General features: G+C 37.4%; 1 protein-coding gene across 1 annotated transcript in view; it reads right to left on the bottom strand.

The window, feature by feature from the left end:
- The window catches only part of Taf5 (TATA-box binding protein associated factor 5), a 281,049-nt gene that overhangs the window by 116,718 nt on the left and 137,877 nt on the right, over positions 1-26,454 (bottom strand). The window contains exons 10-11 of the mRNA XM_090409115.1: positions 14,851-14,970; positions 12,717-12,862 (exon numbers count right to left, since the gene is read on the bottom strand). Of these exons, the coding sequence (XP_090265241.1) occupies positions 12,717-12,862; positions 14,851-14,970 (266 nt within the window). The remainder of the gene's footprint in view (positions 1-12,716; positions 12,863-14,850; positions 14,971-26,454) is intronic.

Raw genomic sequence — 26,454 nt, forward strand, 5'->3', positions numbered from 1 at the left:
CCAGGTATATAGGAATGTTTTGGGAATTTGGAGAAAAGGACAAAGGCTAATCATAATGGCAAGTATCTGCTAGACTTCTACTCAGGACACAGACTAGTCATTAATAACACAATGTTCTGCCTATAATAAATTTAGTTTAATCCTTTATCCAAGTGTGAGCAAACAAAGTTTGCACCTGAAAGTATCTTCAGGACTGGGGTAAGGTGGTACAACACCAGGGCACTCCTTGCAAAGGTGGAGCAAGCTACCAACATGCCTATCTCAGTATCTCCCATAATGCAAAACACATCTCCTTGCAGATATGTCTAATGTTATGCATTAAGGGAAGGGCCACAACCCAGACTAGTTTCAACCTTTATTGAGGTAGTTATTGAGGGCCTGGCTCCCACTGAAGAGACCTCAATAAAGGTCGAAACTAGTCTGGGTTGTGGCCCTTCCCTTAATGCATAACATTAGACATATCTGCAAGGAGATGTGTTTTGCATTATGGGGACTACTGAGATAGGCATGTTGGTAGCTTGCTCCACCTTTGCAAGGAGTGCCCTGGTGTTGTACCACCTTACCCCAGTCCTGAAGATACTTTCAGGCACAAACTTTGTTTGCTCACACTTGGATAAAGGATTAAACTAAATTTATTATACTCTAACCAAGTGTAAAATAAACTTTCAACAATGTTCTGCCATAAAGATATGAACAAAGTTTTCATGTGGAGAGACGGCACAAGAAATAACTAAACCACACCGATTTTGTCATTGTTGATAGTGATATCAGGTTCACAATACAAAAGTGTACATAGATTTTTAGTGAAGATTGCGAATTAAATTTGGAAACATACAACAGAATAAGCAAAGCTGGCATGGTGGGGAAGTCAGTTGAATAAATTTATATGGAATGAGAGAGAAATTAGCCAAAACACTAAACTAGCAGTATACAAGACAGTGTTCAAACCAGTTTTAAGTTATGGATCTGAGGGTTTGGTTAGAAATAAAGAATTTGATCAAAGATTAGAGACAACAGGTATAAGAGTTCCAAGAAAAATTAGAGTGAACCGATGGCAGATTCATATTAAAAATGGAAATATTATAATTATTATTATTATGAGAGGAATTCATCAAGGGAGGCCACATACTACATGAACCAGCTATCATACTTTTTCTTGAATTCATTCACAATGATTGCCATTGGATATTGTGTGTGTGAATGCAGTGTGAATGAATAGAAAATCCTCAACATTCCAATCATGCACCACTCTTCTTATTATTCCTTTCCTCCTCTTTTACCTTGCAGTGTCAAGGATTTTCTATTTACGATTGCGGTTAAGTGAGACATACCAGGAGGCATAGGTTAATCCTATGCCTCCTGGTATGTCCTATGTCTGTAAATGCGTATGATCACAGGCTGGTCTGCCTATTCTGGGGGACAAAAAACCCGAGTTTCACAGTGAAAAAAACCACCTACTTCTGTATGAGACCAGCTAACTCACCTTTAGTTGAAAGGAGACCAGATAAAGGTTCCTCATGTCATTGATGGGAATTGAACCCATGTCTTTCCAGCCAAAGGGCTTCATCTATACTGACTGAGCTATGGAGTCTCCATGCAGCACTCTATGAGAGAAAAATCTAGATCTAAACCCCTTTTGGTGGAATTCATTTCAGCTTCCAAGGACGTCTACTTGTTTTTTCCCCACTCTCCATGCAATGAAAAATTTCATTGACTGAAATCCTGTATGACACTTTCAGACGTTTCAATCATATCACCACCCTCTTTCTCCTGTTTGCTAATGTCTGCAGTCTAAAAATTCTCAATCTGCTTTCATAATCAGCATTCGACAATCATGATATTATTTTTTAACACAATCTCCAGAATCACAGTGGAAACCAGGAGACCAAACCTGCACACAACAGTCCAAGTGAGGTCATATCAAGGCCTTGTAAAGAGATAAAATGCCATACTTATCTTTACATGTCAAAATTCGTTTTAGCATTGCAATTATCTTTTGAGTTGTATTTGCAATCTTTGCTACATGGCTCCCTGAACTTCAACTTCCTACCTACTAATACACCAAAGTCCCAAGCTTGATCAGCTTTTTCTAGCATAATCCCACTAATATAATACTTAGATATCTAACATGCCAATGTGTATGACTTTACATTTATAGACATCCATTTTCCCATGCCCACAATTCCAGCCATTTCAAATCATTCTGCAAGTACTGCTAATCAGTATTTGCAGAATGATTTGAAATTTTACCCCACCTATCTTTGCAACATCACCAAATAGCTGTATGTACCAAATCTGTCAAATACTTTCCAATGTCATTAATGTACAGGTTGAATAATAGTGGACCAAGGACTGATCCTTGTGATACACCACTGATTATTTTTTAAAATTTTTTATTTTTTCTAAATCTTTGTACTGGTTATGGGCAGTACTACCCTTACATCACATCCAGACTTGATATAGGCCTAAGCCTTTACAAGTGTTTTACCCTATGGTTGTTCTAGTTATCATTGTAGTCATTCTCTGGTGGCAACCCCACACCACCAGTGTGCCCTGTAGAGCCCTCAAGGAAAGAACTTTAATATCCTTCTGCATAAGCCCAAGCTGTTTTAAGTCCTTATAGCTATGTGCACTCCATACAGCATGTAAAGAGATGGTGGCGCTGGTAAACCTTGGAGTTGCCCCATGCTCCTCCCATATCTTACTAACTAGATCTTGGTTATTCTTGTAATAATTTACTTTATTATTATGGCTATAGGCTAGTGGGTGCCCTGTTCCTACCACCTGGGCATCAACTACCCAAAAGTCACCATCTCTTTTAATCACTAAATCTGGCTTATGCAAACCTGCGGAGGTCCTATAATGTGGTTCCACCACGGTCTCCTAATCTTTGTTCTTAAAGCAGTTGTTCAGAATGGAAACCACGGCTTCATGCCTCTGCACGTGGACCTATGGGTGCAGAAGCAACATTGGGCAATATGAGACAATGTCTCATTGTAGTGGCAAACTGCTCTACAGTTTGAGTCATCACTATCCCATCGAGCTGTGCAGGTTCAAGTGGGCAGGGCATTGATCCTCATCCTGATAAGGTCAATATACTCGAACCCAGGGAGGAGTCTGGTGCCATTCCTTACCCAATCATGCCGGGGAGGCAGAGATGCCCATCTCTTATGTTTTGCAGGTGCTGGCTCAATTAAGGTACCTTGATAATGGGACCAGCCTTTAGCCCAACTAAAGTCTTCTTGTATTAATGGACTATAGAAAGCCTCTCTGCAGATAGGGGAAAAAGATAGTTCTAATTTCGCGATTCTGGACAGCCTGTGGCTGTCCGGAATCAGCCATCTAAGTGATGGAACCCCGAGGCCACTGTCCTTCACCCTCGCGTGGAAATATGCATTAGGAGACATGATCTCACAGCTGAACGGATAGCCCTGTCCATTCAGGACAGTACCAAAATATATGTCCTACCAAGCACCAATGTGGTAAAAGTGAGGCAGGAGATAGTGGGAAAGGAGAAACAGTCTTTGCTCGGGTTTGAGAGGAGCTTTCCTCAAAGAAGCGATCCCGGCTTCTAGAACAGAAGACCTTCCCTTTGGGATGAACATGATACCAAGGTATCTCCACTCTTCCAGGATGGCCAAAGCATGCAACGGGCTCCAGTGCATGGGAAGCTCTATAGTCTCAACCTTAAGCTTCTTGTCATGACCAGAGGGGACAAGAGCTAAAGAGCAGGCTGTCCTGCTCTTTAGCTCTTGTCTATACATTAATAGAAAGGCCTTGAATAGAGAAAAAGTCAACTGCCCGGTCAAGATGTTCCTGCAAGCCTACCTTAGTAGAGGCTATGAGAATAAGATCGTCCACAAAGGCCATAACATTAAAGGAAGAAGTGCCTAAAGAGTAGCATATATGGCTAGTAAAAGAGTGAAGGAACTTATATACACTTATTGCAATAGACAGCGCTCGAAGGAGAGCAGGAAGGGAGATGCTATCAAAGGCCTTTTGGAGGTCCAGCGATGCCATATACAGAGGCTTAAGGCGGCAGCAGGAATCAGAGAGAAGAGAAAAAGAAGATATATATTCTCAGCACAGCCGTCCGAAGGGACAACAGTACTCTGTCTATAATCATGCTGTATATGTTGCTGAAGTCATTTAACTAAGATTTTATGATACAGTACGTATCATAGGGGAGATGGTAATAGGTCTAAAGTCTGATGCATGGCTTGAAGTTTCTTTGTTCGGAATGAAGATAGTTCTTGAAGCGCGTAGACTCACATTCCTTATATACCACATTTTTTGATATCTGTCAGTCAGCCATCCTCTTATTAGCACTATTATTTTATAATACAATCCCATATTCCCCAATTTATGCAACAGCCTTCCATGCTGAATTTTGTCAAAAGCCTTAGCAAAATCCTAAAGTATCATAGTGTTTCATTACCTGTCTAGTGCTAACATTATTATAGAATGTGAGCAAATTGCTAAAAATATGACCATCTCTTAGAACCTATGCTGTTCGTTGCAAAGCAGAGATTCTGTGTCAACCCATTTCTGAATGCGAGCCCTATCCAAATTGTCAAAAATCTTCATCAGCACTCCTAAGATATATTGACTTGTCAATAATTGGATACTCTTTGCACCATCCTTGTGCAATGGGATTACTATATCTTCTTTCCTTTCCTGCAGAATCTTCCTTGTTGTGAGACTCAAAATTATATAGCATACTTAAAAGAATAGCCAGTTCATCTGAACACTCTTTTAACATCCATGCTGATATTCCATAGTCTCTATTGTTGAATTCTTGATAGATGAAGAAACTCATATACCTGAGTTTCTTCATCTGGTGAAGAGGCAGCAGTGAACTCAATGTTGCATATACCAGGTTGATAGCTTTTAGCAAAATGGCCACTCATCAGTTGAACAATCACTTCATACTCATTCTTTCTCTTACTTGCAACATATCAATAGAATTCTTTGGGGTTATCTTTAGCTTGTGGAGCCAGTTTCTTTTCATACTCAGACTTTGCTTTCCATACAACAGTTGTGACTATTCTAGCCTTCTGCTTACAACATTCATAAAGAACATCATCCTTACGCAGATGGTATTTCTTCCACATCATCCTTTTCTTACAAATCTTTTGCTTGATAAGATTACACATCTATTTGACTCCTACCCTATTTATTCTCTAACTCTCAGGACACACACTTAGATATTGCATCATTTAAGTATTTTTTTTAAATACTTCCCATCCAGCAAAATGATACCACTGCACTGAACCCAGTATACTCCTCTGATGGTCATAATTTCCTGCTTTGTAGTTCAGCATGTAATCTTTTCTGAATGGAACATTCACAAACTTAGCCACTTCCCAAGTGAGTGCAGCATTGCTACCCAATCAATATTTGGAAAATTAAAGTCCCTCATTATGATTACTCTTTTCATGCCCATCATCTTTATTTGGTGATGCATTTCATCGTCACTAGCAATCAATCCACCAGGTCTGTAACAACACCCACTATGTACTTGATCTTGTTATATTCCACCTCACACCAGACGGCTTCAAACTCACTGCCACATGAAATTACTAGTATTACAATCATAGGTCTCAACATCATCTGAATTCAAGTCATCCGATATCATTAGCAGCACTCCTCCTCCTCTCCTATCCTGTCTATCCTTCCTAAAAATACTGTGCCCTTTACATTCGATACCAGATGATAGCTTTTATGTCCGATTCTTCTAGCCAGGTCTCCCTAATGCCTATAATCATTTCCGACATATTGACCAAGGCAGCAAACTCTGTCCCTGTGTTTCTGATACTTGTAGCATTTCTGTAGAGACATAACCGTGTGTTCTTTTGTATACTGTTATCTGCATGACATAGTTGGATAACTTCAGATCTCTGTTCTTCTCTAGTGTCTTATATATGCAGACATCTTTGTGCATGTTTGATGCGTCTGAGCTGGACAAACACAAAATCAAAATAGTTCTCTCCTCGTAATCATTTCCATGATAATACCATTCCCATCATTAACACAGTTACATAACATTGTCACTCTTATGCACAGATTATCACCATTCCTCCCATTATAATTTAGTTTCCCTGACTACGTGTTAGGTCTCCCGTGTGGCAGTCGGGGAATAAGAATAGTCTCACTGTAGCCCATGCATGTCATAGGAGATGACTAAAATGGATACCCAGTGCTTGGGGGTATAGCTGGGTCACCCTGCCTCCAGGGGTCATAAATACGGAGCCCTAGTCCTCCGAACTTGTCATGAAATCTAAAGAAATAACTCTGCTGGATGGACTAAATGGCGACAAAATGGCAAATGTCTTAACGATAGGAGTCAACAATTGGAGGAGTTTGGTATTGAATAAGGAAGGCTGACAGAAGTTTCTGAAAAAGGCCAGGGCCCACACAGGGCTGTTGAGCCAGTGACGATGATGTGTTACATCTCATACTAATTATTAGTTTTTCATGACTCCTGATACCAAAAGCAATCAAGTGTAAGTTATTCCTCTTATACAAATCCAATATTCCCTCAAACTCACTCCACATCCATTCCTTCTACACAGACTAAGCATCAAAATGTTTGCCATCATAGCAAGGTGCCATACCTACGATTTTCACTTTCTCACTTCACTCTTGCTTCTTCCAACAACCATTTCATATCCTCTCTCATACTGAACTTATTGCTAGTTAAGTTGTTAGTACCTACTATAGTTACAATGTCATTTACTTTTCTTTATTACAAATAAACTTAACATTATTAGCATTCTGACACTGAGACAGAGTCAAAAGCAGGAAACTTGCATACTGCCCTAACAGTAGCCAAACCTTCTGGGTTCTAGACAAAGCTAATGGTCATAACGTCTATTCAACACTACTCCTACCATCACTATTACACCCAGATGGTACAACTGTATTGTCAGCTAAAGAAAAAGCCAACCTCCTGACTTCACTATTCTCCTCCAATTCTTGCATAACTGATCACAGTAACTGTCCCTCAACTATTTCAAACCCTGACCACTCAATGCCAAGTCCGTTGCCAGAAAGAGATGAGAAAAATTTTGCTGAAATTGGATACCAAAAAGTCTCCTGGCCCCAATGGTATTTGTGCAATTGTCCACCTATTTACACTTTCTTATTCCATTGGTATCTACCTTATGGTCTGGAAATTAGCCCATATACAGCCTATTCCTAAGAAGGGTAAAAAATATTTACTTTCAAACTACCATCTAATTTCTCTCACCTCAATTCTTTTCAAAGTAATGGAAAGAACTATCAACACCCAACTTCTATGCTACTTTGAAGACTCTCACCTAATAAATAACAGACGGTACGGATTCTGTTACTGCTGATCAACAGGGGATCTACTAACCTTTGCAACCCATCTCTGGACAAGCACCATGAAAAGGTTTGATGAATCTCAATTGGTTGTCCTTGATATCTCCAAGACTTCTGACTGAGTCTGGCACAACATTTAAAGTCTCTTAAATTCCCATCATTTGGTCTGCCACGACTTCAGCAATTATATTCCAACTTTCTGATTGGACACTAACTTCGAGTGATGGTGGATGGCTCCTTATATTCTGTCTATACACTAATGTTGGGATCACAGAAGGCTCCATTCTTTTGCCCAGTTTTTTCCTTCTATACATAATGATCTACTTTAGCTGAATGGCAATCCAGACACAGTTCTGCTGATCACAGTATATTGCACTCCTCCTTTCATTTGACAAATCTTGAAAAGCTTAAATCACTAAAACCTGAAGAACCCTAACCTTTCCTACCTTAAATTCTGATCTTCAAAACATTCATCAATGGGATTTGGATAACAAGGTTATCTAAACTCCATTGATGAAGATAATGAAGCTGATTCTCTGAATCAGCTGTATTCTCTAAAGATCAAAAATACTCCACATTTCCTTGTTAGCTCAACCTAGTGTAGGATCATAGGCACAAATAAGTCACATTCATTAATTCCCAATTATGATGTTGGTTCATGTCACTCTAATATTCATTTAAAAAGAATATTCTTATTTGAATACTACAGCTACTTCCTTGTCCTGATGATGTAATTCAATCATGTAATACGAGTTGTAAGAATAAAATATACGGGGATTGGAGAAAATAATGGAAACATTTGTTATACCTACATATTTCTTTATTAATATGGTGTTGGACTACCTTTTGCTTCAGTACACCCTGAATTCTTCTTGGAACAGACTCGAACAAGTTTTGAATAGTTTCTAGTGGAATTCTGCACCATTCTTCTTAAAGATCTACAAGTTACTTTAAAAAAACATTGGAGGTGGTAATCTGTTTCTTATTCTTGTCTGATTGACCAGGAAAGATGAAGTTTACCTTCATGCTCTTCAAAGTCCAAAATGTCCAAATAATCACTTGAAGTAATTCTGCCATGAAGAGCAATAATGGAACCAACAGAATACCACAGTATTGCTGCTCAGACCATCAAAGAACTGTCTTCATGCTTTATTGTTTGAATCACGTATTCCAGACTGCAGGCTTCCTCAAATCAAAGGTTTAGTAATTGCAGCGCTACTGTGAATACTGGATTTATGAAGTTCGTGTTGGACAGTTTGTGTGAAAACAGGTTCTGTAAGATGAATATTTAGTTCTACTGTTACCTGTGCTGCAGTAGTTCTGTGATTTTTTTGAAATAATCCTTCTCAATGTCTGATAATCTCTTTGTCATTTTTGATGTTTGCCCACTGTTTCTCTTCAATGATGTTGTCTTGCCATGTTCTGTGTATGCCAACATAACCTTAGAAACCATTGACCTCGATACACCTAATAATGTGACAGTTTTTATCATTGATGCTCCAGCTAAATGCACACTAACATCAATGATATGTCCTCTTTCAAAGACAGATAAGTCTCCCATTTTCCGAATTATTAACATGAATAATCAACTAGTGCGCTTGCACAAGTACATACCATTTAACACTTAATTTAGAAGTTAAAATGATATGTGGGGTGCTTAAGGGTCAAAGCTGTATAACTGAGAGGACACTTCCACATAGCCTTTAAAGGAATGCGGAGAACCGACCAGGGCTTCTGACCTAATGTCCAATCCTCACCTTCTCGTGGTGCACCCTGTTAGGTATCTACTTGGATACTGAATGGACGAGGATGGGCTGGTAATTTGGGATTTAGCCGACCGAATTGTATTCTTATTGGTTAAACCAAAATATAGAATGATGGTACAACATGACAAAATTTCATGCCGGCTGGGTCGTCGCCCGGTTAAACAAGGCCCCCGTTGTTTTCGCCAGGGAACCAGGGCAAACAGTGAAAAATCAGCTACTGGAACAAATCTGAAAATAAACCCCAACTCAACATCACCAGAGTTAAAGATCGGTACTATCAACATAAGAAGCTTGAATGGCAAAGAAATGGAGCTAGCTGAGGAATTAGATAAGTACCAGATCGACATAATAGGGGTGACTGAAACAAAAAAGACCAAAACTGGTGAGATCTTTCTGAGCAATAAATACAAAATGTTATATTCAGGCAATGACAATCAAGTAAAAGAAGGAGTAGCCATAGTATTCAAAACAAAATACGAGGCTAATCTTCTTGAATGGCAGTCAGTCTCAAGTAGAGTAATGTGGGCAAATATGAGAATGGGGAACTGGACAATGAGACTTATTTGCCCACAGAAGGTTCTACTAAGGCAGAAGTGGGGGAATTTTTTGAGGCTTTAGAAAAAGCAACTGACACAATGAAAAATGAAAAGTTGGTCCTTGTTGGGGATCTAAATAGCAGAGTAGGAAATGATTGTGAGACATACAAAAATATTTTGGAAAAATTTGGAGAAAAGAGCAAAGCTAATAATAATGGCAAATATCTGTTGGATTTCTGCTCAGGACATGGACTGGTTATTACTAACACCATGTTCCAACATAAAAATGTGCACAAATTCACATGGAGAGAAGAGGCTAGGAATAAGAAAAGTCTCATTGACTATGTTATTGTTGATAGTGATGTTTTCTCCCTGGTGCAGGACACCAGAGTGTACAGAGGATTTGAAATTGGAAGTGATCACTATTTAGTCTTGAGCAGGATAAAATTGAATTTCATATTGAAAAGAAGAACATGTAAAAAAGTTTTAAAGCGAATAAAAGTTGAGCAGCTCTCAGATGTGAACCGTAGGCTAAAATACACAAAGATTATTGAAGAAAAAATGAAAGAGTTTGAGAACAGGAATCAAACTTTGGAGATTCAGTGGCAAACTCTGAAGAAAACAGTGATTGATTCTGCCAGAGAGGCATGTGGTGAGGTTATCTGTAAGGATAAAAAAATCAGAACTCCCTGGTGGACACAGGAAGTTAAAGAGGCAGTGAAGGAAAAGAAGAAAGCATACCAAAAGTTCCTGTCAAATAAGTCAGCTTGTGCTCTTAGAGAATATAGAGACAAATGCAAGAATGCTAAACACTGTGTAAAACTAGCTAAACAAAAGTCATAGGAGGACTTTGGCAAGAATATAGAAAATAAATATCAAGAAGGTGGCAAAATATTCTGGAGGTTGTTGAAGAAGCTTAAGAATGGAGGAAAGAGTGCTGTAAAAGGAATTAGAGATGATAAAGGTGACATGAAAACTGGAGAAAAAGATATCCTTGAAGTATGGAGTAATTACTTTGAAAAACTGCTAAATGAAACAAGCAGTGATGATAGCACAGTGGTAAAAAACACTGACCAGGCATACAGTCAGAAATACATATCCATACTAGAAGTAGAAAAAGCCATCAAAGGCTTGAAATGTGGAAAGGCAGCAGGAGTAGATGATATTCGACCAGAAATGCTGAAGTATGGAGGTATAAAAGTCTTGCAGTGGCTGCACTGCATAGTGCAGAAAGCCTGGACAGAGGGACGAATTCCCGATGATTGGAGTAGAGCTCTCATAGTACCCATATATAAAAAGGGAAATAAAACTGAATGTGAGAATTACAGAGGCATTTCCCTAATGAGTGTTCCTAGTAAGATTTATGCAAGTACACTTGAGAAACGGTTGAGAAGGATTGTGGAAGGGAAGCTTGGTGAAGAACAAGCTGGATTCAGGCTAAATAGAGGCTGTCAGGATCAGATCTTCACTTTACGACAAATAGTCGAGAAAGCATGGAAATATAACAAAGATCTGTATTTAAGTTTTGTCGATCTGGAAAAGGCATATGACAAGGTGCCAAGAGAGAAGCTATTCAATACGCTGCAGTTATATGGTGTCAATGGGGCATTATATCAAGCAATACTTAGTTTTTATTTGAGTTGTAAATCAGTAGTTTGAATTGTAGGAAGTACAGGAAGATGGTTTAATGTTAAATCTGGTGTGAGACAAGGATGTACATTATCCCCTCTGTTATTCATTATCTATATGGATCACATTATGAAGGAAAGTGGTATTAAACATGATATCAAAATTGGAGATGTTAATGTCAGCTCTTTGCTTTATGCAGATGATGTTATACTTCTAAATAAATCTGCTACAAGTCTGCAAGATTCTCTGACTAAATTGAATAGCTGTTGTAATAGATATGTTATGAAGGTCAGCAATAAAAAGACAAAGACAATGAAAATAGGCAGAATCATTGAAAATGTCAACTGTGTTGTGAATGGAGAACCTGTGGAACGAGTAAAACATTTCAGCTATTTAGGCACGATTTTTATTACTGAAGATGGTAAATTAAATATAGAAATAGACAACTGAATAAGCAAAGCTGGTATGGTGGGAAGTCAACTGAATAAATTAATATGGAATAAGAGAGAAATTAGCCGGAACACTAAATTAGCTGTGTACAAGACAGTGTTCAAACCAGTTTTAACTTATGGATCTGAGAGCTGGGTCAGAAGTAAAACACTTGACCAAAGACTAGAGACCACAGATATGAGAGTCCTGAGAAAGATTATAGGCATGAACAGATGGCATCAATGGCAATATCATATTAAAAACGAGGATATTAGGAAAGAACTTGACATTGTCAGCATCCAAGAATGTGTTAGCAGAGCTAATCTCAGATGGTATGGTCACTTAAACAGAATGGGCGAGGAAAGATTAGCAAAACAAGTGTTCTCTGCCAGGTTGGCAGCAAAACGACCTAGAGGAAGACCAAGATATAGGTGGATTGATACTGTTCAAAGTGCTTTAGACGATAGAAATATAAGATCTGATAATGTTGAAGTCTTGACAAGTAACAGACTGATTTGGAGGAAAATTGTAGATAGGAAATTAATAATGATGTAATTTTTTCATGTAGTACTATCATATCCTGTACACCCCTTGAGGGTACATGGCAGGAATTTGATGATGATGAAATGATATGTTAAATAGATTACAGAGGAGTTTTTTAAATACTTATGTTGAAAAGGTTCAACCTGGTAGGCTGAAGGGATAACATCTCTGCTCTCCAACCAATAAATTGCGAGTTTGAATTCTGCTATAGGTATGAATATTTATGAATGTATTTCGGTGGGCAATGAATTTTGTTGACCTGGTTACTGGAGGTCTGCAGTGGCTTGAAAAAGTATTATGTTTGGTCTGGATTATATAAAAAAACATACAGAAAAAAATAAAAAGGAAAATAAACTATAATCCTCTCACAGTAATATAAGTTTACAACCTTTTTTTGGGTGGAAGTCAAAAACTCCTCCCCAGCTTCATTTTGTATGATTTACACAAATAAATGCAAATAAATTACCTGCTTCCTTATCTATCTGTTCCAATTCTGCAGCTGGTCTCATTCCTTTTAATTTGTTTGTACCTAAGCTCCATATCCTAATAATAGAGTCTTGAAAACCAGCACTCAGTAAACTTGAGTCTTCGGAAATCTCTGCACATGTCACACTAAAAGAACAAAATATTGATATATATATATATATATATATATAGACACACACACACACACACACCGGGTGGTTCAAAATTCCACATACAAACTTTAAGGGGAGGTAGAAAACATCAAAATCAACCATATTCACATAGGAAAGCATGACCGGAAATGCCACCCAAAAGTGATAGGTGGTGCTGCCTTTAGGTAGGTTCTGCCTTTCTCCTTCAACATGTTGAAGAGACTTAGTGCCTTAGTGGTTATGGTCACAGTGCTAAGGGGTATGCACTTTTGGTTCAGATCCTCTATCCATGATGCAAGTAGATTTTTCATATCTTCTTTTCATAGGACCTTCTCATTGCTTTGTCACTATCGTCGATTTAATGGAAGCAGATCCTTTCACAGCCTCTACGGTTTTATCCTTATTTTTTAAAATTGTCGTCACTGTAGAATGAGACATGTGCAATCACATCTCATTCCACAGTGATCGCACATCACAAAATCATGTGCGATCACACTAACGTGCTTACCAGCTTCATGTTGTTTTATAACTTGCAACTTTGTTTCAAGATCAATTGCTTGCCTCTTTTTCTGTGATTCTTCACTAGGTTTTTTGATTGTACGTGTAGGAGCCATGTTGCACAAAATATTGCGAAATAATTAACGATAAATACACAAATAACCTATTTCTCAAACACAAAATCAACATAGGAACTGGTGCCGACAGTCGAGGAAGGTTGCCGCTGAAAGCGCTGTTGTCACTATGCATGCTTTAGTTTATGCTCACTTGGGTCTTGTTCGAAAGTATAGCTGAAAATGTTATTTATTCCCTTATGGGTTCACAGACGTATCTTCGAAAGGACGTAACTCAAACAGACATAAGTCGAGTGATGACTGTATTTGGACAGGTCCTTTGGGGCTCGATGGATTGGGCATGGTGGACCTGTCGCATGGCCCCCCCACGCTCACCTGATTTATCGAGCATTGATTTATTTCTGCGAGGAACCCTTAAAGCCATGGTGTACAAAATGTCCGTTGCTTCTGACATGGACCTCATGGCAAGAATCGCAATTACCGCTGCTAATACCCGAGAAACTCCATGTATTTTCGAAAATCTACTGCAATCAATGTGTCGTCAGTGTCAGGCATGCATCACTGCTAATGGTCATAACTTTGAGCACCTGATGTGAAACCATATTATGTATCCAACTACTATTGAACTGTTCAGTTACACCTAATAAAGTTTTTTACACTACTTACTGCCTTGTGTTATTTCTGTATCTTTTTGTCCCTGTTAGTACCTTCCAGTGGCATTTCCGGTCCTGCTTTCCTATGTGAATATAGTTGATATTGATGTCCTCTACCTCCCCTCAAAGTTTGTACGTGGAATTTTAAACCACCGTGTATATAAACCCAACAAATCTCTATCATACACACATACACACACACACACATAATCACTTTCTACTAAATCTAAAGTAATTTAATAAATATTCATAAGTGCATTTTTTTATACATTTCACAGAATGCAAGATACTTATCAAACCTAGTTTGTTCAGTCATTCTGCATGTTCAAGCATGACTGTATGATACTTACACAATAGAGCTGTTATGGCCAGGCACACTACAATTTACAACCTTCTTTATCACATTCCCTATAACACTTTAAATTTATAAAACTAATTAATCAGCCTAAAATTGTTTTGGTTTCAGGTTATTAATATTAATATTAAACATTAATTATCCCAATTACACTACTTATCTGTAACAATGATTTATAAATAGCTTTTAAGAATGCATCTTGGCCTTATGCTACTATTTGAAATCATTACAAAATTTTGTCAAGTGAGTTTAATTTTGGTTTCTATAATACAATTAAAATTACTGTGAAGCGTTGAGAGCCAAATTATTATAATTTTTTGTACTTTTTTAAATACTTTTAAAATAACTCTGATATTAATAAAAATATTACATACGTAATTTATGTAAACTATTATCTACTTACTTTTGGTGTGAATTGAGAAATGTGTAAAAACATACAGATGGTAAACAATCTGCACCCAACTTTATTCTTTTTGATGCTTCTCTTATTGCATTCACTTTATCTAATTTATCAGCATCTCGCCTAGAAGAAAAAAAATCGAATTTTTGCAGCAAAAAATATTACACCCTGTGTCCAAAAATAAACCAAACTTATGATAGAAAATAAAACACAGGCCAATTATAATTATTCAAATAATTTATTTTAATCAATATACTCTCCATCAGCTCCGATACAACATTTGGCACGGTCAATTAATTTGTAAAATGAGTTTTTTTTGTATCGGTTTTTGGGATACTATTGAGGGTCATGGTTACTGCTGCTTGAACGTTTTCAATAGTGTCATATCGTTTTCCTTTCATCGGCAAATTAAGTCGGAGTAAGAGAAAGAGGTCACAGGGTGCTAAATCTTAGGTGAATATGACGAGTGATCTTGGTTTTTGCTCAAAAACTGTCTCACAATGTTCGAATGATGAGATGGTGCATTATCGTGCAAAAGTGACCAGCTGCTTGCATCACGATATTCATGCCGCAATTCTCGCTATCAATTGCTTTAAAACTTCGAGATAAAACTCATCATTGACCGTTTGGCCAGGCGGAATGAATTCTTTGTGGATAATACCCTTGGAATCATAGAAACAAATCAGCATTGTTTTTACTTTTGACTTCTCCAAGCAACTTTTTTTCGGATGCTACTCTTCTGGTGGTCTCCACTCAGCACTTTGGCGCTTTGTTTCAGGCTCATACTCAAAACACCAAGTTTCGTCACCAGTAACGATCGTTTCAAGGAAGTTTGAGTCCTTATGAGCGGTTTTAATGAGGTCCTTGCAGCGTTCAATTCGATACTTTTTTGGTTGTCAGTCAACTTGTGGGGAACAAATCACAAATTCAATTTATGAAGGCCCAAACTCTCGGTCAAAATGTTGTGCACAGTTGATTTTGGGATCCCCAATTCATCTTCAATCAATCTCACAGACAATTTCGGGTTTTCTTTGATGAAATCGCGCAGTTTTTGGATGTTAACTTCGCTTAGTCCAGTTTTTGGATGGCCCGGCTTTTCGTTGTCCTCAAGCATCTCACGACCACTTGGAAATTGCTTAAACCACTCGTAAACTTGAGTATGGGATAAGCATTCATCACTGTATGCTTTTTGAAGCATTTGATGGGTTCGGTAAAACAAAGTTTAACACAAAAGTCAATCGCAGAGAGCTGCGATTGACTTTTGTGAAACTCATTTTCCAATCGTTCGTCAAAACACACTGTCACTCTTGGCACTATAACTCGGCTTCTAATGAAACAAATGTCATAAACAGTTGACACAACACTAATGAAGGTTGCCGCTTTCAACAACTAAAAAAAGATACAACAGGTGGTGCCACTATTTTCTTCTATTTTCGAAAAGTTCGGTTTTATTTTGGACAGAGGGTGTAATTAATGAGAAATTTACATTACATTCAAAACAATTGAAGAAATGCGTTTTTATCAAAATAACCTTTTATATCAATGACCTAGTGAAAAAAGCAATGTACTGAACAGTGAATTAGATACTATCTACAAGCAATCATAAAGAAATCTGATGAAAGGAAGCCATCCACTGAAACATGCAATAAACAATCAGAAGAAACCCACAATCCAATCAAATAGGAAAGGCAAAGACTATAAGATGATCATTCCTGATTTACCTTTATGCGTAGACTCACACTTCGCCGTGCAGGTATCTGAAACCAAACTGACGGAATAAGTTGGTTAACAAGATGGTTAATAAGATGATAGCTTGGTAAAAACACATTGATGTGAGATGAGATTAAACACATCAAAATATCAAAAGTGGCCACATAAGTATCTCCAAATTTTTCTATGGTCTGTGTCCAAAGACAGGTCTCCAGGTAGTGAAGAAACTGGTTGTTACCTTCTCCATCACTTTCAAGAATACTGATGTGAGTGCAATGGGATAATAGTCTGATGGCTAACTTTTATCTCTCTTTTTAGGAATAGACTGGATAAAGGCTTGCTTCCATGCTGTTGAGTAGATGCAGATGAGTATGCTAGTTTATACAGGGTGTCCCAAAATTCAGGCAAGAAGTAATTTTGATAGAAAACACAGGTTTTTAATTAAAAATTGTAATTTCTTATTGATTCATAAAGTATACAGTATAGGGTTATGCATGGAATAGCATATCGGGTAAATGGCCTCCACAGCTTTGCTGGCACATACACACTCTTTTGTCAAAATTTTCCATGACCGTTTTGCATAAATGTGGCTGAATTTCGTTGATACAGCACTCAATTTCCTCCTTCGTGGTCGTGGGCTTGTGTGCATAAACCTTAGACTTCAAAAAACCCCAAAGAAAAAAGTCCAATGGCATTAAGTCACATGATCTGGGCGGCCAATTCTGATCACCAAAACGGGAAATTACACGACCAGAAAATGACTCATGCAGTAATTGAATTGTTTCTCGGGCCGTATGGCACCGTCTTGTTGAGACCACATGTTGTCCACATCCATATCTTGCAATTTAGGCACAAAAAACTGGATTATCATGTCGCGATAGCGAGCACCATTAACTGTTATTGCCTTACCAGCTGCATTTTCGAAGAAGAATGGACCGATGATGCCTCCCCAAAATCCGCACCAAACAGTGACACGTTGTGGATGCATTTGTTTCTCAACAATCACTCATGGATTTTCTAAACCCCAAATGCGACAATTTTATCGATTAATGAAGCCATCAAGATGAAAATGAGCTTCATCACTGAAGATGATTTTATTCAAAAAATAAGCATCCACTTGTTGTTCCATAATCCGTTCAACGAACTCTCTTTGCTGTGTGTGGTCAGTAGGCTTCAGTTCTTGAGTCAATTGAACTTTAAGCATAAAGATGCAAATCTTTCATGAGAATATGCTGTAGAGAGCTTCTCGAAATGCCCAATTCAAGACCACGGTGCCGAATTGATGTTCCTGGACTCTCAGCAACACTCTTACGAACTGCTCCGATGTTTTCTGTCGAACGACTTATTGAAGGACGGCCAGAGTGTATAAGATCGCTAATTGATCCAGTTTCCTTGAATTTTTTAATTAATCTTTTCACAGTTGATGAAGTTAAATCACTATTTCGACCATATTTTGTACGAAAATTGCGAACTGTAGCTGCCAAACCTTCATTATTTTTAAAATATTGCTCAACAATGAAAATGCATTGTTCTTTCGTGTAGCACTCCATTTTTAATAACCCTGAACTGTCAGCTGTCACGCTGTCTTTTTTTTCTCATTGGCAACACTTCATCGCACAAATGGCGCTAAATTTAAATCTTGCATGAATTTTGGGACACCCTGTATAAGCAATACAAGATGGGTGTTAGGAACACAAGCTCTTATTACAAGAACTGGAGAAATACCATCTAGATCAGGAGACATTAACATCAAGGCTACTGAGCATTTTTCTGGATATTCTTCTGATGAAAGATCAGAGCAGACATGCTGCAGGTATTTTGTGGAACAGAAAGGAGAAATTTACCTTGGTTATCTAAATAACAGTTGAGAGAAAAGACTGATTACAAGATGTCTGCCTTAGCTTAATGAGATGTTGCCACCTTTTCCACCAGGATGAGGGAGAGAGAGAGAGAGAGAGATGGAAACATGGCAGGGCAGAAGTTTCACACAACAGAAGGCTTGACTGCCACTTAAGCAGGAGATAAGCTTAGTGCATTTGGTTCTTACAAGGCCTGCTTTGGATGTGTTGATTTTCTTGGAGTTGTTTCAGGCTGTAGTGTAGGCTAAGTAAGAAGCTGGAGTTTTTGACATCACAGACTACAAAGGCACATTTTATAGAGAATTAGGGAAAGGATAGAGGTTAAGGGATTGCAGTGGAGGGAGGTACGATGACTCGCATTCCAGTAAGGATTATTTCAGTTGTTACATTAGAGCAATTCCTTGGATCAGGAGAGCAATAATCAGACCATGGAAAAAGAGTAATAGAAATAAAAAAGATCGTCCTCAACTGGCAACATGGTAATGCCATGGGAGATAAGGCTGAGAGTAGCTAGGAGAAGGACAATCTGTAGAAAAAGAAACATGGTTAAGGTCAGAGTTACCAAGAGGAGACTAACATATATAATGTACTTGAAAGGAGAGCTGGTTAAGAAAAAGTCCATGGTGTTGGGAGAATGATAATTATCTAGTGTTCTGGATGGTGAACAATTTGTGTTAGATCATTACTGAAAACAAACAATTCATCTTCTCAAATCAGCTTGGTATGAGAATTTAGAGAAATGATGCAAGTGTACAAATTGCAAATGCTAAAATCGCCAAGGAAGATTATGTCATTATGTCTAGGCTGCATAAATGCTTGTTTCTACATCACAATTACCCAAGAAACTGTATTTTCATTTTTTTGTAATGCAACATCTGAACTTCAGTTTGATATCCACCATAATGCCCAGATCCTAAGTCTCATCAATTTCTTTTGTAACATAATCCCACCAATGTAATATGCTGCTGGAAATCTCATCATGCTATGTGCATAAATTTACACTTAAACATTGCTCAAGTGAGCATGATGGATTAGATACACTCATTCATCAACACATCTATCATAAATCTATTAAACACTGAACTGATAGCCATTATCAGTTCTGCATAGTTCTAGGCTATTGACATCCTTCTGTAGGTGATGTATAACAGTAGTCCCAATTGCCCTGCCTATCTTTGTGTCATCAGCAAACAACCGCACATCTCCTGTTAGACCCTTCCTAATGTCATTAATATACAGATTGAACAACAATGGTCCAAAGACTGATCCCTGGGATACACCACTGGTCACCTTAAATCTGATAGATTCAAACACACCATACACCACTTTCAAATACCTATCCATCTGCCACCCACTTATTATTCAAGTAAGCAGTTTATATTTCGATCCCACATTCTTCAGTTTATGCAATGGCCTTTTATGTGGTATCCTATCAAGTGCCTTATCCAAATTATCGCACATTATTGAATGACAAACAATTTCAATTACATTTTTGAATACCAGTGCAGAATCATGCGAGATGCACAGGTATTTATCATGACAGCTGAATATCCGTGCAGTGCAAACTCCCTAGAGCTATATTGGTAAGAAAATATTATGTCAGGGTTTGAGAATTTCTAAATTTGGTCATCCTACTCCTTAGTGTCTGCAAATTCGTCAACACATCTATTGTAAATCTATTCACACTCTAATTCCATTTACGCATCACTTATTCTAAGTAATATAATAAAAATAAGTTATTGTACTTCTTCAGCACAATCTTGTGCAACTTCTAGGAATGCCCCAGTTCTTGTCACTTACCCCCTAGTTTTACCACTTGAAAAATCTCTCCTATCCCTATTCAGTAAATACCTCTCAACAGCTTAAGCATTGCAATCATATTCTTTGCATTCATAGAACTATATATTGCAACTACCCGGGAAAATGACACATCAATATCAGTGGTTTTTCATGAAATTGAATTGACATTATTAGTACTAAATTCATCTATCAAACACAGTCGTTTTAGGACAATATGATAGATTTTACAAGTTGACTGTGCTGATGCAGGAGTGACTAATAGTAGGGAAACTTTATACAATTTCCTGGGTTGTGACATTTTTCATTATTATTTTAAAAAGTGCCTAATTCTAAATTTGTCAACCCTCCTCTAACTGCCTAAAGCATGAAAAATCATATGGATTTATTCAAGTGGCAACTTTCCAGAGCAATCTGCGGTCATTTCAGCTGAACAGAAAAAATAATACTTCTATTTTCCTAGAGTGATTACTGTAAATAACTTGCTTGGTTATGATTAATTTAGCGCACCCATTGGCATGCTTTTAAGCAATGTACCTAAAATCAGCAATATTTGAAGTGCCATTTTCCCCCACTGGTTGCAATACATGAGATTATACAAATTTCAATATTTTAGAGACGAAGTGCATATCGATAGCATAGTTTGATTACTGCCGCCCTTTTCTAATTCGTGGCTATGATCTTTCTTTCAACGTGACAATTTCCATAAAATATCATGTCGCTAGCATCCTTCTGACACGGCCTAACCATAGCATTCCTACTGCTATGGTTAGGCAGAAAGGATGAATGTGATTCTTTCTTTGCCAAGCAACTTTCGTTTGCAGTCACTTGACTTAACAGATATACCCATAGTTAAACTGTTCACTACACATTAATGACACTATTTTTATTGTTAAACTAGAACTTCGTTTGTAAAAAGATCAGAAAAGAACATTGCTCAAGTCAGCATGATGGATTAGATACTCATTCATCAATACATCTATTGTAAATCTATTCACAATGTAATTTCATTTGCTGCAGCGAATGAATAACCAGTTTGAAGGAAATTCATCATCATCAAATTCCTGATATGTACCCTCAAGGGGTGTACAAGGGGTGTATAGTACTACATGAAAAATTTACATCATTAATAACTTCCTATCTACAATTTTCCTCCAAATCAGTCTGTTACTTGTCAAGACTACAACATTATCAGATCTTATATTTCTATCGTTTAAGGCACTTTGTACCGCATCAATCCACCTATATCTTGGTCTTCCTCTGGGTCGTTTTCCTGACAACCTGCCAATTTGAAGGAAGTTTGGTTTTCCAATTTCAAGTGACTTGGTGCTTTAATAAAAGTACAATTCTCAAAAGATTTATTTATAACGAGAGCTTGGGGAGGGGAGAGAGAGAGAACAGAAAAGCACAACTAACTGCTTGATACATAAATAAAGTGAACAAGAAATCGGGCAGCTCTAAAGTAGCAACTGAAAATACGCCTGCGATTCATTGAATTCATTCACTAACTCTTTAGAAGCTATCAAAGGAGATTTAATACCACTTTCCTTCATATGTAATCCATATAGATAATGCACATCCTTGTCTGACACCAGATTTAATACTAAACCATCTTCCTGTACTTCCTTCAATTCTAACTGCTGAACTTACAACTCAAATAAAGACTAAGTACTGCTTGATATAATGCCCCATTCACGCCATATAACTGTAGCATATTGAATTTCTTGGCACCTTGTCATATGCCATTTCCAGATCTACAAAACTTAAATATGAATCTTTGTTATATTCCAATGATTTCTCAACTGTTTGTCGTGAAATGAAGATCTGATCCTAAACCCTCTATTTGGCCAGAATCCAGCTTGTTCTTCCCCGAGCTTTTCTTCCACAATTCTTCTCAACCATTTCTCAAGTATACTTGCATAAATCTTACACCAGGAACACTCAGTAGGGAAATATCTCTGTATTTCAATATTGATTTTATTTCCATTTTTATATATGGGTACTATGACAGTTCTACTCCAATCATCGAGAATTTGTCCCTCTGTCCAGGCTTTCTGAACTATGCAGCGCAGCCACTGTAAGACTTTTATATCTCCATACTTCAGCATTTCTGGTTGAATATCATCTACTACTGCTGCCTTTCCACATTTCAAGCCATTTGATAGCTTTTTCTACTTCAAGTACTAATATGTATTCCTGATTGTATGCCTGTTGAGTGTTTTTTTACCACTGTGCTATCACTGCTTGTTTCATTTAGCAATTGCCGGCAAAGGTTGGTCGATTGGTAGAGCCTCTGCTACTAATGGCTCAGTTAAGTAAGTTTAAGCATGGTTAGTAGTTGGAAGGGGACCAATCGTTCGATGTTGTTGGCACACTCTCCCTCGATGAGTCTTTGGACTCCCTGGAAGTGTCAAATAATAATAATAATAATAATAATTTTTCAAAGTACTTCAAGGATATCTTTTTCTCCAATTTTCATGTCATCTTTATCATCTCTAACTCCTTTTACAGCACTCTTTCCTCCATTTCTGAATTTCTTCAACAACCTCCAGAATATCTTGCCACCTTCTTGTTATTTATTTTCTATGTTCTTACCAAAGTCTTCTTTTGACTTTTTTACACAGTGTTTAGCTTTCTTACATTTGTCTCTGTATTCTCTAAGAGCACAAGCTGACTTATTTGCCAGGAACTTTTGATATGCTTTCTTCTTTTCTTTCACTGCCTCTTTAACTTCCTGTATCCACTATGGAGTTCTGATTTTTCTATCCCTACAGACAACCTCATCACATGCCTCTCTGGCTGAATCAATCAAGGTTTTCTTCAAGGCTTACCACTGAATCTCCAAGGTTTGGTTCCTATTCTTGAACTCTTTCATTTTTTCTTCAATAATCTTTTATTGAAGTTTTGTTGTGTATTTTAGCCTACAGTTCATATCTGAGAGCTGCTCAACTTTTATTCACTTTAAAACTTTCTTACATGTTCTTCTTTTCAAAACGAAATTCAATTTTATCCTGCTAAAGACTAAATAGTGATCACTTTCAATTTCAAATCCTCTGTACACTGGTGTCCTGCACCAGGGAGTAAACATCACTATCGACAATAACATAGTCGATATTCCTCTTCTCTCCATGTGAATTTGTGCACATTTTTATGTTGGAACATTGTGCTAGTATTAAGCAGTTTTTGTCCTGAGAAGAAATCCAACAGATATTTGCTATTATTATCAGTTTTGCTCTTTTCTTCAAATTTTCCCAAAATATTTTTGTATGTCTGACAATCATTTCCTACTGTGCTATTTAGATCCCAAACAAGGACCAACTTTTCCTTTTCATTGTGTCAGTTGCTTTCTCTAAAGCCTCAAAAAATTCCTCCACTTCTACCTTAGTAAAATCTTTTGTGGGACCATAGGCACAAATAAGTCTCATTGTCCAGTTCCCCATTCTCATATTTGCCCACATTACTCTACTTGAGACTGACTGCCATTCAAGAAGATTAGCCTCGTATTTTGTGTTGAATACTATGGCTACTCCTTCTTTTCCTTGATTGTCATTGCCTGAATATAACATTTTGTATTTATTGCTCAGAAAGATCTCACCAGTTTTTTTCTTTTTTGTTTCAGTCACCCCTATTATGTCGATCTGTACTTATCTAATTCCTCAGCTAGCTCCATTTCTTTGCCATTCATGCTTGTTATGTTGATAGTACTGATCTTTAACTCTGGTGTTGCAGAGTTGGGATGTATTTTCAGATTTGTTATAGTAGCTGACTTTTCGATGTTTGGCCTGGTTCCCTGGTTAAAACAACGGGTGCCTTGTTTAACCAAGGGACAACCCAGCCGGCAAGAAATAGACTTGTATATTTATATTCAAGTGCTACCGTTTTTGTTTAGTTTGTTCTGATAAATATTTCTTGTTCTTCAGAAATCTTCTGACAGCCAACTCCTTTTGTTTGCTTGCAAGAAAATGTCATTATGCCAAAAATGTTATTTACTACTAATTATTAATTTTATGGCTATTGAAGCCTATTTTTATTTACGAGTGCCGCTTTTTATAATGTCATTGGCTTTTCACTCAATTCTAGAGCATTACTGAAGTTTTACATAGATAAATATATGAAGAATATAAGAGGGAAAATTCGGACATATCTTTAAAATGTTGCTGGCTGTCTTCTTACTCAGCGGAGTTGTGGTGTGTGGCAACAACATTCATCTGCTGTTTGATGGGAGTGTGATTGATATATGAATCTTTTTGAAAAACCCAGGTTTTTCAAAAAAGATTCACATACCCCTTGCATCACCAACAATTCTCCCACATTGCTCTACCCTCACCTTTTCCAAAACCCTCTTCCTTTCAATCACACTCCAGTCAAACAGCGGATGAATGTTGTCGCCACATGGCAAGACATTGCCGTGTAAAAAGACGGTCAGCAACATCCTAAAGGTATGTCCGAATTTTCCCTCTTATATTCTTCATATATTTATCTATGTAAATCTCAGTAATGCCCTAGAACTGATAAAAAGCCAATGACTATTCCTAAACAAAAATAAACTAAATAGTATAAAATTAATAATTTCTTAGAGGAGTAACATGGGAATTTTCCTAGAAATAAAACTTATAGTTATTTCCTACTTTTTTTTTTTTAAACTGATGTAACCAAGAAGCTTCAGTGAGTATATTATAATTTAACAATAACACAAAAAGCATTTATTGGTCCCAAGAGTAGTACTTCCTGGCAATGCATGAAGAAGTTCCTTCAAGTTATTATTATATTCTTCTTCCTATTATTATTATTATTACAGTAATATCTGCCTATGATGCTTCACTTTATGACGATCTGCTTATATGACTCTTTTCAGTTATGACCATTGTCTATTCATACAACAAATTTTAGCAACAAGACGTGCTCGTGAATCAACTGATGTACAATTTTTGTGACTTTGTTTACGATATTTGTTGCCTGCTACATCTGTTTGTGTTTTAGTGTTTCGCTGTGAATTATAAATGGTTGTTTATAACTACTGTTTTATTTTATTGTTGTGCTGTTGCTACTAGTGAAAAGAAGATGTGCAAACCTGTTATTACATCATATACTAAGATTAAAATCATTAAATTTAGTGACAATGGCATATCAAATACTGAGAGAGGCGCCAGGCTAAACTTACTTCGCACTACTGTTGCTATAGTTGTTAATAACAAAGGTAAAGTGAAAAGTGCTACAATAGTGAATATTACAATTATCTGCAAACATGACAATCTCACTGACAAAATGGGAAAACTTTTAATGTTTTAAGTTAATGTCCAAAGTGTTTGGTGTGTTCCCTTATGCAAAGCCATTTAGAATAACTTTTATGTTTGCAAAAATTATTTAAAAGTTTTCTTTTGCATAACTGACATAAACAAATGCTTTATTTATGTCATTTACACACATATATGACTGCTTGAAATGACTTTTAACTGTTACATGCATTTTACAAGTGATAAAGAAGGCTGTGATTTGCTATACTACACAATGAATTTGTTATACAACAGTGGTCTGGAACCTAACATGTCATATGATCAGGGTATGCTTGTATTATTATTATATGTCTCTGGAGTCAATGACTCATCACGGAATGTCCTCCATCTCGCGTGCACGCACACACAGTTCAGCATAACATAACTTCAATGTATTCACTGTCTCAACACCCACCACACTTCCACAGCTTCCAGGAATGGCTGCTTGTCTCCCCCCCCCCCGGGTCACCACTCATTCTTTGAAAAACAGCCCTTGCCAACTTATATGTCTCGATCGTGTACCCCCCCCCCCCACACACACACGTCCTCTATTCAACAGCCTCTGCAATTTGCATTCTCTCAATCCCTCTTGATACTCTGGATTCCAGAGACCAGAAACCACTTTAGTCAATTGTCTCTGAACCATTTCCACATCTCGATTCTTTTGAAAACCCAGTGGCCAAATCTGTGCATAGCAGTCTGATCAAAAATTTATATAATATAATAGTAACATCCCTGCTCCTATAATGAGCTGTGTTGTTCTCACAATTTTAGCAAAATGTCTCCAAAATTTCAGGTCATATCAACCAACATCCCAGATCCCTCATCTCCTCCACCCTTCTCTAAGATATCGCACCCAAATCTTATATTCTGCATTCCATTTGTTCTTCCAAAACTTTAAAGCCTTATGCTTTGTTGCGTTGAACTTATCCCATTCATTTGCCCATTCAGAAAGCCTATTCGAGTCC

The sequence above is a fragment of the Typopeltis vanoorti genome, chromosome 2 (genome assembly GCF_054136105.1).
Source record: "Typopeltis vanoorti isolate ZY-2024b chromosome 2, IOZ_Tvanoo_1.0, whole genome shotgun sequence".
Lineage (NCBI taxonomy): Eukaryota > Metazoa > Arthropoda > Arachnida > Uropygi > Thelyphonidae > Typopeltis > Typopeltis vanoorti.